Source organism: Elephantulus edwardii, unplaced genomic scaffold (assembly GCF_000299155.1).
Source record: "Elephantulus edwardii isolate Elephantulus edwardi_28Jun2011 unplaced genomic scaffold, EleEdw1.0 scaffold00064, whole genome shotgun sequence".
In the NCBI taxonomy this organism is placed as follows: domain Eukaryota; kingdom Metazoa; phylum Chordata; class Mammalia; order Macroscelidea; family Macroscelididae; genus Elephantulus; species Elephantulus edwardii.
In genome coordinates, this window is record NW_006399814.1 from 1,079,918 (window position 1) to 1,092,845 (window position 12,928).

General features: G+C 39.6%; 1 protein-coding gene across 1 annotated transcript in view; it reads left to right on the forward strand.

The window, feature by feature from the left end:
• The window catches only part of TTLL8 (tubulin tyrosine ligase-like family, member 8), a 118,468-nt gene that overhangs the window by 21,814 nt on the left and 83,726 nt on the right, over window positions 1–12,928 (forward strand). The window contains exon 9 of the mRNA XM_006888115.1: window positions 9,007–9,196. Within this exon, the coding sequence (XP_006888177.1) occupies window positions 9,007–9,196 (190 nt within the window). The remainder of the gene's footprint in view (window positions 1–9,006; window positions 9,197–12,928) is intronic.

The following is a 12,928-nucleotide window of genomic DNA, read 5'->3' on the forward strand; positions in this document are numbered from 1 at the left end:
AACACTTGGCTGCTCACAGGAGGGTCGGTGGTTTGAAGCCACCACTTGCTCTGGTAGAACGATGTGGCTGTCTGCTCTGTGGGTTACAGCCTTGGGGACCCGATGGGCTCCAGCAGGATCGTGGGGGTTGGAATCCACTGCACGGTGATCACTGTGGTGCTGTCCTTGTCAATGCCCTGAGTCACCTACTGCTCACAGGAACTCGGGGAACAACAGACAGAGTCTACCCACTCCTTCCACTCATCCACGTGGGCCACTTTGTCTCTGTAGGTCATTAAAGACCTTCCTCACTTTCCCCGACCTTTCACATTTTCAAGATGATGTCTTTTTCCAAGGACGGGCCCCTTCTAACAACGTTTCCGGAGTATGTGAGTTGGAGTTCATAGTCCTCGCCTCCAAGGAACACGGTGATTGCACCACGTCTGACCGAGCCATCTGATCTTTTGGCAATCCGTAGTGCATTAAGTACTCTTCATTAAGACCACAACTCAAAGATCAGTTCTTCAGTCTCTTCTGTTCACTGCACAACTTTCATAAGCAACTGAAAATATCTTGACTTGGATCAGGCACACCTTATTCTTGGACTGGACATCCTTGCCCTTTAGAGGTTCTTGACAGCAGATTTTCTCAATGCAGCACATATTCCGGTTTTCTGATCTCTGCTCCATGAGGGTTGACATTGGATCCAAGCAAAGTAAAATCATTGACTACTCTGATCTTCATTTCTGTCTGTCATTGGGCTGCCTGGTAGTCTAGTTGGGAGAATTTTTGTTTTCTTGATGTTAAGGTGTAATCCATATGGAAGGCTGTAGTCTGATCTTTGGCAGTAAGCACTTCAAATTACTGCTTTCCACAAGTAAGATTGCGTTATATGTATAGGAAAGTTGTTGATGAGTCTTCCTCTGATCCTGATGCCACATTATTCTTCATACAGTCCAGCTTCTTGAAAGCTTTGCTCAGTCAGCATACATATTGAGTAGATACAGGGAGTGGACACAACCCTCATATACATCTTGTGCATGTTCTGTTTGAATGACTGCTTCTTGGTATCTGTGCAAGTTTTGCATGAGCACAATTAAATGTTTTGGGATTCCCATTCTTCTCAGTGTTATCCATAATTTATTAATATCCACAGTCGAATATCTTTGCATAGTCAATAAAACACAAGATAAGTAAACATCCTTTTGGTGTTCTGCACTTTCAGACAAGATTCACCCGACACCAACAATGATACTCATCATTCCACAATCTCATCTGAATTCAGCTTGGATTTCTGGCAGTTCTCTGTAATTTTAAAAAAAAGCTTCAGTAAGGTTCTAGTTGCATGTGATGTTAATGATATTGCTTAACAATTTCCACACTCTTTGGATCACATTTTCTTTTTAAATGAATCTTTTTCAGCTGGCTAGAAAGCTGCCTTCCACATTTCTTGGCATGGACTGGTGAGTGTGTCCAGGGTTGCATCCGTTCTAAAGCACTTCAGTTAATGGTCCATCGTTCCCAAGGCCTTACTTTCACTCACGCCCTCACTGCAGCTTGAGTGTCTTCTCTCGTTTCTGCTGACTCTGGATAATACACTGGTCCTGGAGAAGATTTCATGTTGACTTGCTTTTTTCCTCTTGATTCCATGACTGCTGGTATTTCTTCCATCTTCTTTTGGTTCTTTTATCACTCAAGATTTTGCCCATAGAATCCTTCAGTATTACAACTCAAGCTTGAATTTGTAGTGTATTTCTTTTAGCTTGACACATACTGGGTTTTGGTTTTCCTTTTGATTTCCTAACTCCACTCTTTGCATGTTTTGTTATATTGCTTTTTTTATATGTACTGTTTTATTTACAAAGTTCTAATACATTGATTGTTTTTCACACTGGATCTTTCCACTTTCCTTCATTCCCCAGTCCCTGATTCCACCCATCAAATTGTGTGACTCTATGATTAACAGCCCCCCACCTGTCCATCCTCTGCTTCCAACCCCCCTTGGATTCTCATACTTATTCTACAATAATGATCTTATACAATATTTGTCTTTATGGGACTGAGTTAGTTCAATTGACATAATGCTCTCCAGTCCCTCCCAAGTTAGGTAGTAATTTACAAAATCATTTCTCCTGAGTGCTGCATAGTATTTCATTGTGTGAATGTACCATGCTTTCTCAAGCCATTCCATTGCAGTTAGGCATGTGGGCTGTTTCCATGTTCTTGTGATGGTAAATAAGGCTTCTATGAACGTTGATGTACAAGTCTCTTTTTATGCCTAAGTTCTCATTCTCTTGGGGTATATTCCAAGCAGTGGAATAGCTGGGTCTTATGGAATTTCTATGTTCAACTTTTTGAGGAAGCGCCAGACTGCCTTCCAGAGTGGTCGTACCATTTTACAATCCCACCAACAATGTATAAGAATTACTGTCTTGCCACATCCTCTCCAACATTCTTTATTTATTGTCCTGTTAAACTTTGCCACTGCTAGTGGAGTGAGATGGTATCTCATTGCAGTTTTTATTTGCATCTCTCTTGCCAGTGATTTTGAGCATTTCTTCATGTGTTTGTTGGTCATCTGAATATCTTCCTCTGTGAAAATCTTTTCATGGCTTTTGCCCATTTTGTAATTGTGTTATCAGTCTTTTTCTTGTGGAAGCCCTGTAGGATTCTGTAAACTTTTGATATGAGACCCTTGTCTGAAATGGCATTGCCAAGTTTTTTTCCCCCCTCCAGTAAGTAGGTTTTCTTTTCACTCTGTAGGAAAATGTTTTTGATGCACACAGAGATTTAATCTTTAGAAGGTCCCATTCATCAATTTTACTCTCTTCAGATAGTGCATTTCTGGCTGTATTTGGCAGTCTCTTTATACCATAAACTAGGCCATTTAAGCTTGATCCCAGTTTGTCTCTGATGAACTTTATGGTTTGGGTCTTTACTCCCAGGTCTCGGATCCACCCTGACTTGATTTTTGTGTATGGTGTGAGATGTGGATCCTGTCTCAGCTTTCTGCAGGTAGCAGTCCAGTTTTTCCAGCACAATTTGTTGAAGAGGTTGTTATTTCCCCATTTGATTGGTTTTATTTCAGTGTTGAATATCAGTTGACCATACATAGCTGGGTCCATTTCTGGGTTCTCAATTCTATTCTGTTGGTCTATGTGCCTGTCTCTATACCAGGACCATTCTGGTTTGGTTACTACCACTATGTAGTAGGTTTTGAGTTCATGGAGTGCTATGCCTCCCACTTCATTTTTGTTTCTCAGAAGTGCTTTTCTTATTTGGGGTCTCTTGCCTCTCCAAATAAACTTGACAATTCCCCCTTTGATCTCCTTGATAAATTAATAGGGTATCTATATTGGGATTGCTCTGAACATGTAGATTGCTTTTGGTAGGATTGTCATTTTCACAATATTGAGTCTTCCTATCCACGAACAGGGCACATATTTCCACTTCTTTAGGTCTTTTATTGTATCTTGTAGAAATGTTCTGTAGTTTTCTTTGTATAGGTCTTTTGTATCTGTATTTAGGTTCACTCCCAAGTATCACAATTCTTGTGGTTGGCTATTGTAAATGGTTTTGCTTGCTTGGTTTCCTTCTCTGAGTTCTCTTTGTTACTATAGAAGAATCCCATTGATTTTTGGATATTGATCTTATATCCTGCCACTCTACGAAACTGGCCTACTAGCTCTGACAATTTGTGGGTTTTTTGGTTTTGGTTTTGTTTTTTTTTTTAGTTTTTGGGGTTTTCTGTGTATACTATCACATCATCTGCATATAGTGATAGTTTAACCATCTCTTCGCTGATCTGTGTGCCTTTTATTTCCTTCTCTTGTCTTATTGCCCTAGTAAGCACTTCCAATATAATATCGAATAGAAGTGGTGACAGTGGGCATCCTTGTCTGGTTTCTGTTCACAGCGGAAAATGCTTTTAGTCTTTCTCCATTGAGAATGATATTACCTCTTGGTTTTGCATATATACTTTTCACCATGTTGAAATTCCCTTCAATTCCAATTTTGCTGAATGTCTTTATCAGAAAAAGGTGTTGGATTTTGTCAAATGCCTTTTCTGCATCAATTGCTAAGATCATATGGTTCTTGTTATTGACTTTGTCAATATGGTGAATTACTTTGTTTTTCTTATGTTGAACCATCCTTGCACACCTGTTATAAATCTCATTTGGTCATGGTGATTTTTTTTTTTATATGCTTTTTTTATTCTGTTGGCTAGGATTTTTGAATCTATATATATTCATGAGCTATATTGGTCTGTAGTTTTCTTTCTTGGTAATATCTTTGCCTGGTTTTGATATTAGGTTTATGCTTGCTTCATAGAATGACTCTGAAAGTATTCCTTCTTTTTTAATGTTTTGAAATAATTTAAGTAGAATTGGTGATAGATCCTCTCTGAATGTTTGGTAGAATTCAGCTGTGAAGCCATCTGGACCAGGACTTTTCTTATAGAGAAGTCTTTTCAATGGCCTGTTCAATTTTTTCTTTTGTGATGGCTCTGTTCAAGTGTTCTGTATTTGTCCTTGTCAATCTGGGTAAGGCATGAGTTTCAAGGAATTTGTCCATTTCCTCTAGGTTTTCAAATTTATCGGAGTATAGCTTTTCATAGTATTCCAATATTATCAATTTAATTTCATCTGTTGTGATGTCACCTCTTTCATTTCTTAATCAAGCTATCTGTGTCTTCTCTTCTTTTTCTTTTGTTAAGCTTGCCAGTAATTTGTTAATTTTATTGACCCATTTGAAAAACCAGCTCCAGATCTTACTGATGGTTTCAACTGTTTTTCTGTTTTCTATCTCATTGATTTTAGTTCTTGAACTTATAATTTGTTTTCTTCTAGAGACTGTAGGATTAGATTGTTGATTAGATTGTTGTTCTTTTACTATCTGATGAAGGTTTTTAGTTAGATCATTAACTTTCTTCTTTCTTTTTTATTTTTGTGCCTATTGCTATGATCCCCTGTGGATTGCATATGTTGTATTTTCCTTTTATTTGTTTCAGGAAACTTTTTTATTTCATTCTTTATTTCTTTATAATCCAATCATGTTCCAGCAGAGAGTTATTCAGTTTCCACATGGATGGTTTTGTAAAATTTACTCTCCTGTGGTTAATTTCTAGTTTTATGGCATTGTGATCTGAGAAGATACTTTGTGTTATTTCAATGTTTTTTATTTATTGAGGCTTGCTTTGTGTCCTAATATGTGATCAATTCTGGAGAATGTACCATGTGCACTAGAGAAGAAAGTAAATTGAGTTTTAATTGTGAGCAGTTCTCTGAATACATCCAAAAGGTTGAGTTGGCTGATTGTATAGTTTAGACCTTCTGCATGTTGTTGAGTGTCTTTTTAGTTTACCCATCCTTTGGTGATAATGGTGTGTTCAAATCTCTTTCCACTATTGTGTTGCTGTCTGTTTCTTTCTTCAGTTCTGTTTACTGTTGTTTTATGTATTTTGCAGGTATGTGATTTGGTGAATAAATGTTGACCCAAGATTATATCTTCTTCATCTATTGTGCCTTTAATCTTTGTATGTAATGCCCTTTCTTATCTTTAATGGTGGTTTTCATTCTGAAATCTATTTTATCAGAGATTATATATTGCCACTCCTGCTTTTTTGATGTTGCCATTTGTTTGGTATATTTTCCCCCCCAGCCTTTGATTTTGCATCTGTCTTTCTCTTCTTTTTTCACAGTGTCTCTTGTAGAAAACACACTGATGGACTTTATTTTCTTATCCATTCTGCTACTCTTTTCCTCTAAATTGGTGCATTTAGTCCAGTCACATTAAGTGTGATTATTGTCAGGTCAGGTTTTACTTTTGCCATTTTGCTGTGTTTCTTTTTCTGTTGTTTCTGGTTACTATGCTCCATCCACTTTCCTTTGGTGTCTCTGTGTAAATGACTTCACTTAAAATTTCTTGTCGTTTTGGTCTTATTTTCACAAATTCCTTAAGTTCCTTCTTTTCTGCAAAGGATCTAATTTCTCCTTCACATTTGATGGAGGATTTTGCCGGGTATAGGGTCTTTAGCTGACATTTGTTTTCTTTCAACTTTCTGTATATGTCATCCCATTGCCTTCTAGCTTGCATGGTTTCTGCTGAGAAATCAAAACTTACTCTAATTGTTTCTCCTTTGTAGGAGACTCTTTTTCTTGTACTGCTTTTAGGATTCTCTTCTTATATTTTAATTTGGAGAATTTGACTGATATAGCTTCATGTTTTTCTTTTTGGGGTCTAGTCTATTTGGTGTTCACTGTGCTTCTTGAATGTGGATTTTCCCCATTCTTCAAAATACCTGGGAAGTTTTCTTCTTGAATGTCTTCTACTATCTTCTCAGTGATTTCCCTGTCACTCCCCTATTCTAGAATTCTAATCATACATATGTTTTTCCTTTTGATGTCATCCCACATGATCTTAATATTTTCTTTCTTTTCTTTATGTCTCGTCTCTGATTTTTCTCCTAATATGTTTCCAGTGAGGCTCTTGTCTTCCATCTCAGTGACTCTGTTTCATCTCCTCAGTTCTACTTTTTTGTCCTACCAGCGTGTTGGACACTTCTGCCATTTTGGTCTTAATATTCTGGATTGAATTTTCATGTTTTTCTGTTATTTCCAGTACTGTGTCGGCTGTACCTTATTTGTGTTGTGATTATTTTTAAAGTCCTTATACCTCTTTATCTATACTGTCAATTCTTTCTTCCATCTTCTGCATTTTCTTCCATAGCTGTTCAAGTTGCTCCTCATCAATCTTTTTCTTCTGGGTTGCTTTCTCTGGGGTATTTGCTCTGTTTCTGCCATCGTTTGCATCTTCTTCAGTAGCTGTTCAAATAACTTCACATCAACATATTTCTTCTGGTTCTATCTATTCGTTGGGTCTGCTTTTTTAGGAGAGGGGTTATTTTGGTTTTTCTCATGATGACTGAGGCAAACTGCTGCTTTCTTGATATTATATGAGTCCAGTAAATCTTTTCTTATTCCATAAGAATATTCTCTTAGACTTTGGTAAATATTTTGGTTTTCCCCTCTAATTTAAATAGTTGATTCATCCTTATAGATGAGGTAAGTAAGTAGAGGACTGCCTGCCCCTGAACCCTTTGTCAAGTGACATCGCCATCTCTGTCCCAAGGACGTTTACATATGTTCACACATCTGCTTCTAGGTTATATGCCCTGCCTTAACTGTGCCATTTGTCTATCTCTTAACCACTAACTGTAATTTCAGTTACTCTAGTTCCAACATATCTTGTATCTGATAGGCAAAGTCCCCTTTGCCTATACTTCATCTTTAAAATTATCTTGTTTTCTTAGCCCTTGACCTTCAGCTTACCAAGTTCTATTAACATCTCATTGGAATTTGGATTGGAGTTGTATAGAATGTATAAATAATTTGAGGAGATTGGAAGCAGGAGTGGCATCCACTTCCTAAACAACATGCCTCTAGAAACACTATAAACTTTGAGAAACAATAGTTATCAAAAGGATTCAGGTCTTTTGTTCATAGAGTCTCTATGAGTTGTGCTCAACTCAAAGATAATTAACAACAGCAATATCTTTATAGAATTGAATTTCCTCGTTCACAAATATAGCATTGCTTTACATTTATTTAAGACTATTTTGTGTCAACAAAATTTTTTAAGTGTTCCAGAAGCTCTCTTGCACATTATCCTTGACCCTTGAACCGATAGTTTTGAACATGTGTGTCCACTTAACTCTGGGTTAAAAACAAAACAAACCATCATGTGGCACTGATAATCTCTATGTGAACAGTTCATCTCTTTGGAATTTGCTTATTTTATTAAAAAGTGATCACTTGAGTTTCTTGTGTGTTTTTCCACATCTTAGAGCAGTACTGTAAACCTTGGGACCTTGAGACTCACAGATTGCTGGGTGATGCTGTAAATGCTTCTACACATCAGAGACAAATCAGCATTACAAAGAGGTTGCTTTTTGTGACAATTGAGGTCTGCAGCTGTGTTCGCTCACAGTTTCAAGATAAATTAATCCAGAAGTCTCTGGTTTTTCTGTGACTTCTTAAGTAGAATCCATATACTATTTTCCTTTCTATCTTTTTGTAATTAGATTATTAAAGACTATGAATTTACCTCTGCATACAGCTGAGGCCACAACTGATGGATTTTGATTACACCACAGTTGTTGTTATTGTTGTTTGCCCTCAAGTTGAACCCAACCCATAGTTGGTTGGACCCTTCAGCAGCTTTGCAGAGGCAGTAAACCACAAGAAAGGTGGTTATCCATCCATCTGTGGAACAATTGGTGGATTCAAACCGCACGCCTTTGGGTTTGCAGTGTGGCTTCTTACCACGAGACCACCATAGTTGGTGGAGCTGTTTTCAGGCATCTTCCAAGCAGCCCTTTCACCTGCATTAGGTTCTTTTCCCACCTTATAGCTGATTGAGTTTTTGGCTTTTTATAGCCCATCCTCCACAGTTTTATTGTGGGCCAGGTTGCTTCTCCCACCTAGGCCATTTGAGATTTTCCTTCATCTTGATGTGGAATGCCTGTTCCACACAGCACTTTCTGAAACCAGTGTTTTCCAGCTCCCAGCTGGAGGTGAGATGTGTTTGAGAAGTTGGAAGGAGGTCCATACAGTCCACAGGTGTGAATGTTCTGGAAAGCACTGTAGACCTAAGAGTGGTGGCTCCCCCTGGTCATCCAGAAGTCTGTGGACATCAGTGGAACTCATATTCATACCAATAAATACTAAGTATTCAGAAATGATGGGCTTAGTGGAGATCTGGAAATGCAGTCTCATTCCTACCCTAGGGAAGATTGTGTGGGAAAGAGTGTCAGAGAGAGTTGGACAGCAGATTCAGGAGTGAGGAGAGAGATTATTTGCATCTGATGTGGGTGGTGTCTATTGGGCTGCACAGTGGTGGTGGGGAATGCTCTATCCAAGGTATCAGTGATGCCTTCTCCCATGGCCAGCAACCAGGCAGATCTGCACAAGGGTGGTAGGGCTTCCTGTGTCAGTCCACACTCTACATGCTGTACTTGGGTTTCAGATGCTGATACCACTGAGGCCAAGGAACTCATGGACCTTCCAGAGCACATCGTTGACACTGCTTGCAAGGTGTGCCAGACCTACCTGGAGCAGCTGGAGCACATGGACATTGACACGGCCGAAGATGCTGCTAAAGACCTCACCGAGGACGAATGGAATGACCTGACCCAGCAATACTACTCCCTTGTGCAGTAAGACACATTACTGACTGAGCCTTTGGGTACACTGCATGTCACATGGTACTCGGGTTCAGGGATAACTCACGAAGATGGAGCCTGTAGAAGACCTAGGGTGCATGTCTGGCCACCTGGGGTACCTTGGCTACCTGCTAGTTATCGGTAGGTGACATCCTTTTGGGAGTCACCTTTGCCTAACAGCTGTATACACCTTCCAAACACCTTTATAGTCATTCGACACAATTAAATGGACTCAGTTAAATCTGACTCAGCTACCACTAGTTCAACACAACAGAACACTGCTTGGTCTCCAGGGAAATCGCCTTAAAAATTCCTTTTGTGTCTATCATATAGTTTGAGACCCCGTGCCAGTCAGATAGGATGGAGCGATCACAGTCCTACATGACATGCTCTACCACAATCCTACAGTACAGCTCTCATGGCAGTCCCATAGGACAGACCAAACTGCTTTCCTGTGTGTTTGCACCATTTTATGCTCCCATCAGCAGTGTATGAGAGTCGTGTTTTCTCCCCATGCCCACCAGCATGTGTTGTTTCCTGTCCTGCTATACGTGGCTTCGCTGCTGGGCTGAGATGATATATCACTGTTGTTTTGATTTGCATCTCATAGTTCGTTGTGTGTTGTGTTGTTACCCAAAGGTTGTGAGTTCAGCTGTAGAAGAAGAAGAAGATGGACAATCTCCTCAGTGCAGTTTATAGCCTTGCAAATCCAGGGGAGGGTTCACCATGAGGCAGAACCCACTTTGCGGGCAAAGTGAGTGTGACGGCTAATCGCCTGTAGCGCCTCTGTGTATTTCTTGGCTGCCTAAATGTCATCTTTAGTGAAAGATCTTTTCACATTCTCCGCCCATTTTGTAATTGGGTCCTTTGCTTATTGAGTTGTTGGGGTTTTCTATAAATTTTAGAAATGGGTCTCTTGTCAGATATACCATAGCCAAATATTTTCTCCCCAGTATATAGATTTCCTTTTTACTTTTCCTTTTCTTAAAAAGTCTTCATTTTTAGGAGGCTTCAATAGTTTGGGTTATTATGGCAAACAAGGCATGCTATCCTGCATTGGCACCAGGGACATCATTGCTGAAGTCAGATGGAACCTAGCTGAAAGCAGAGGGTACCAGAAGAATGTCTATTTGTGCTTTATTGACTGTGTAAAGGCATTTGACTGTTGGGTCATAACAAAGAATGGGAATCCCAGTACACTTGCTTTTATTAATGTGAACTTATACCTAGACCGAGAAGCTGTTCTGTGAACAGAGTAAGGGAACACTGTTGTTATGTGTTGTCAAGTCACCTGTGACCCATAGCGACCCTATGTACAACAGCTCTGAAGCCCGCCCTGTCCTGAGCCAGTCTCACTGACTCCAACACACCTACACTCATTGCCCAAGTTATTGTATCAATCCATCTCATCTAGGGTCTTTCTCTCCCGTGCTCTCTCTCCACCCTTCCAAGCATGATATCCTTCTCCACATGTCCAAAGTACATGAGACAGAGCTTCCAAATCCTAGTCTCCAAGGAGAAACTTGGTTTCACCCTCTCAAAGATAGATCTATTTGTTTGCTTGGCAGTTCATGTATGTTCAAGACTCTTCTCCAACATCACAATTAAAAGACATCTGTCATCTTTTGTCATTGTCCAGTTCTCTGATGCCTAGCAAGTAATAGTGAAGACTATGGCCTGGATTAGGTGCACTTTAGTCTCTAGACCGATATCATTGCTTTTCAGTACTCTGGAAAGGTCCCTGACAGCACATTTCCCCAATGCGGTTAGTCTTTTGATTTCCTGACTGCTCGTTCTAAGAGTGTTGATTGTGGAGCCGAGCAAGCTGTAGTTGTTAACAACTTCAGTCTCTTCTCCATCTATCATGATGCTGCCAGTTGGCCTTGTGGTGAGAATCTCTGTCATTTTGATGCTGAGCTTCAATCCATATTGAAGACTATAGTCCGTGACCTTCTGTAGCAAGCACTTCAGGTCCTCCTCAGTTTCAGCAAGCAAGGTTGTGTCATCTGCATAACATAGGTTGTTGATGAGTCTCCCTCCGATCCTGATGCCACACTTCTCCTCATAAAGCCAAGCCTCCTGAATGGTCTGTTCTGCATATATATATTGAAAAGATATGGTGACAGGGTCCATCTGTGATGCACCCTTTTCCTGATTTTGAACCATGCATTGTTTCCCTGCTCTGTTCTGAGGACTGCTTTCTGGTCTAACTATAGGTTTTGCATAAGCACAATCAGGTGTTCTGGGATTCCCATTCTCCTCAAGGTTAATGACAATTTACTGTGATCCACGTAGTCAAATGCCTTTGCATAATCAATGAAACACAGACATTCCTCTGGTACTCTCTGCTTTCTGCCAAGAGCCATCTGACACTGGCAATAATGTCTCTAGTGCCACCACCTCTTCTAAACCCACCTTGTATTTCTAGTAGTTCTGTCAGTGTACTGTTCCAGTCGTCCCTGGATAATCTTCAGCAGATTTTGCTAGTGTGTAATATTAGTGATATTGTTCTATAATTTGCGCACTCTGTTGGGTCACCTTTTTTTTGGAATGGGAGTAAATGCAGACATCTTCCAGTGTGTTGGCCAGGTGGTTGTCCTCCAGATTTCTTGGCACAACCTGGTGAGCACATCCAGAACAGCTGCTGTTTGTTGAAATATGTCAGTTGGTATTCTATCAATTCCTGGGGCTTTATTTTTTGCCAAGTCCTTCAAAGCAGCCTGAACTTCCTTCATCACTATTGCTTCTTGATCATATGTTGTTTCTTGAAATTCTTCTGAGTCAGCCAATTATTTTTGGTATAGTGACTCTGTATACTCCTTCCATCTTCTTTCAATGCCTCCTGAATCATTTAATATTCTTCCCATTGCCTCCTTAAGCATTGCAACTCGCAGCTTGAATTTGTTCTTTAGTTCCTTCAGCTTCAGAAATGCTGAGCAGGTTTGGCTCTTTTGATTTTTCAATTCCAGCTCCTTCCTCTTTTCATTGTAATACTTTGTCTTCCCGAGCTGCCCTTTGAAATCTTCTGTTCAGCTCCTTCTTGATTTCTTCCCTTTGCTTTGGCTTCTCTGCGCTCTAGTGTAATCAATATTCAAAGTTTCTTCTGACATCCCTTTTTGTATTTTCTTCTTCATCCTTCTTTATTATGACCTTTTGCATTCTTCATGAATGATATTCTTGATATCTTCCCTCAGCTCATCTGGTCTTCTTCATTAACTAGTGTTCAAGGCTCAAACCTGTTCCTGAGTTGTAAATTCAGGGAGACTCAAGGTCAAATTTTGATTCCTGTGGATATGATTTAACCTTCTTTAGATTAATTTGAACTTGCATATGAATAGTTGATGGTCTGTTCCACAATCAGCACCTGGCCTAGTTTTCTAGTTTTCTTGATATTGAACTTCTCCAATGATTCCTTCCACAGATGTAATCTGTCTGATTCCTGTGTATACCATCAGGTGAAATCCATGTGTTAAAGCCCGTGTTTGTTTCTTACAAAAGACATTTGCTGTGAATAAGTCATTGATTGTGCAGAATTCTATCATTCTATCCCCAGCCTAATTTTTGTCACCAACTCCATATTTTCCTTCTTCCTTGTTCCCAACTTTCACATTCCAGTCACCTGTTATTATTAATGCATTTTGATTACATGTTCAATCAATCTCTGACTGCAGCAGTTGGTAGAAATCAACCATTTCCTTCTCTTTGGCTCTGGTTGTTGGAGCATAA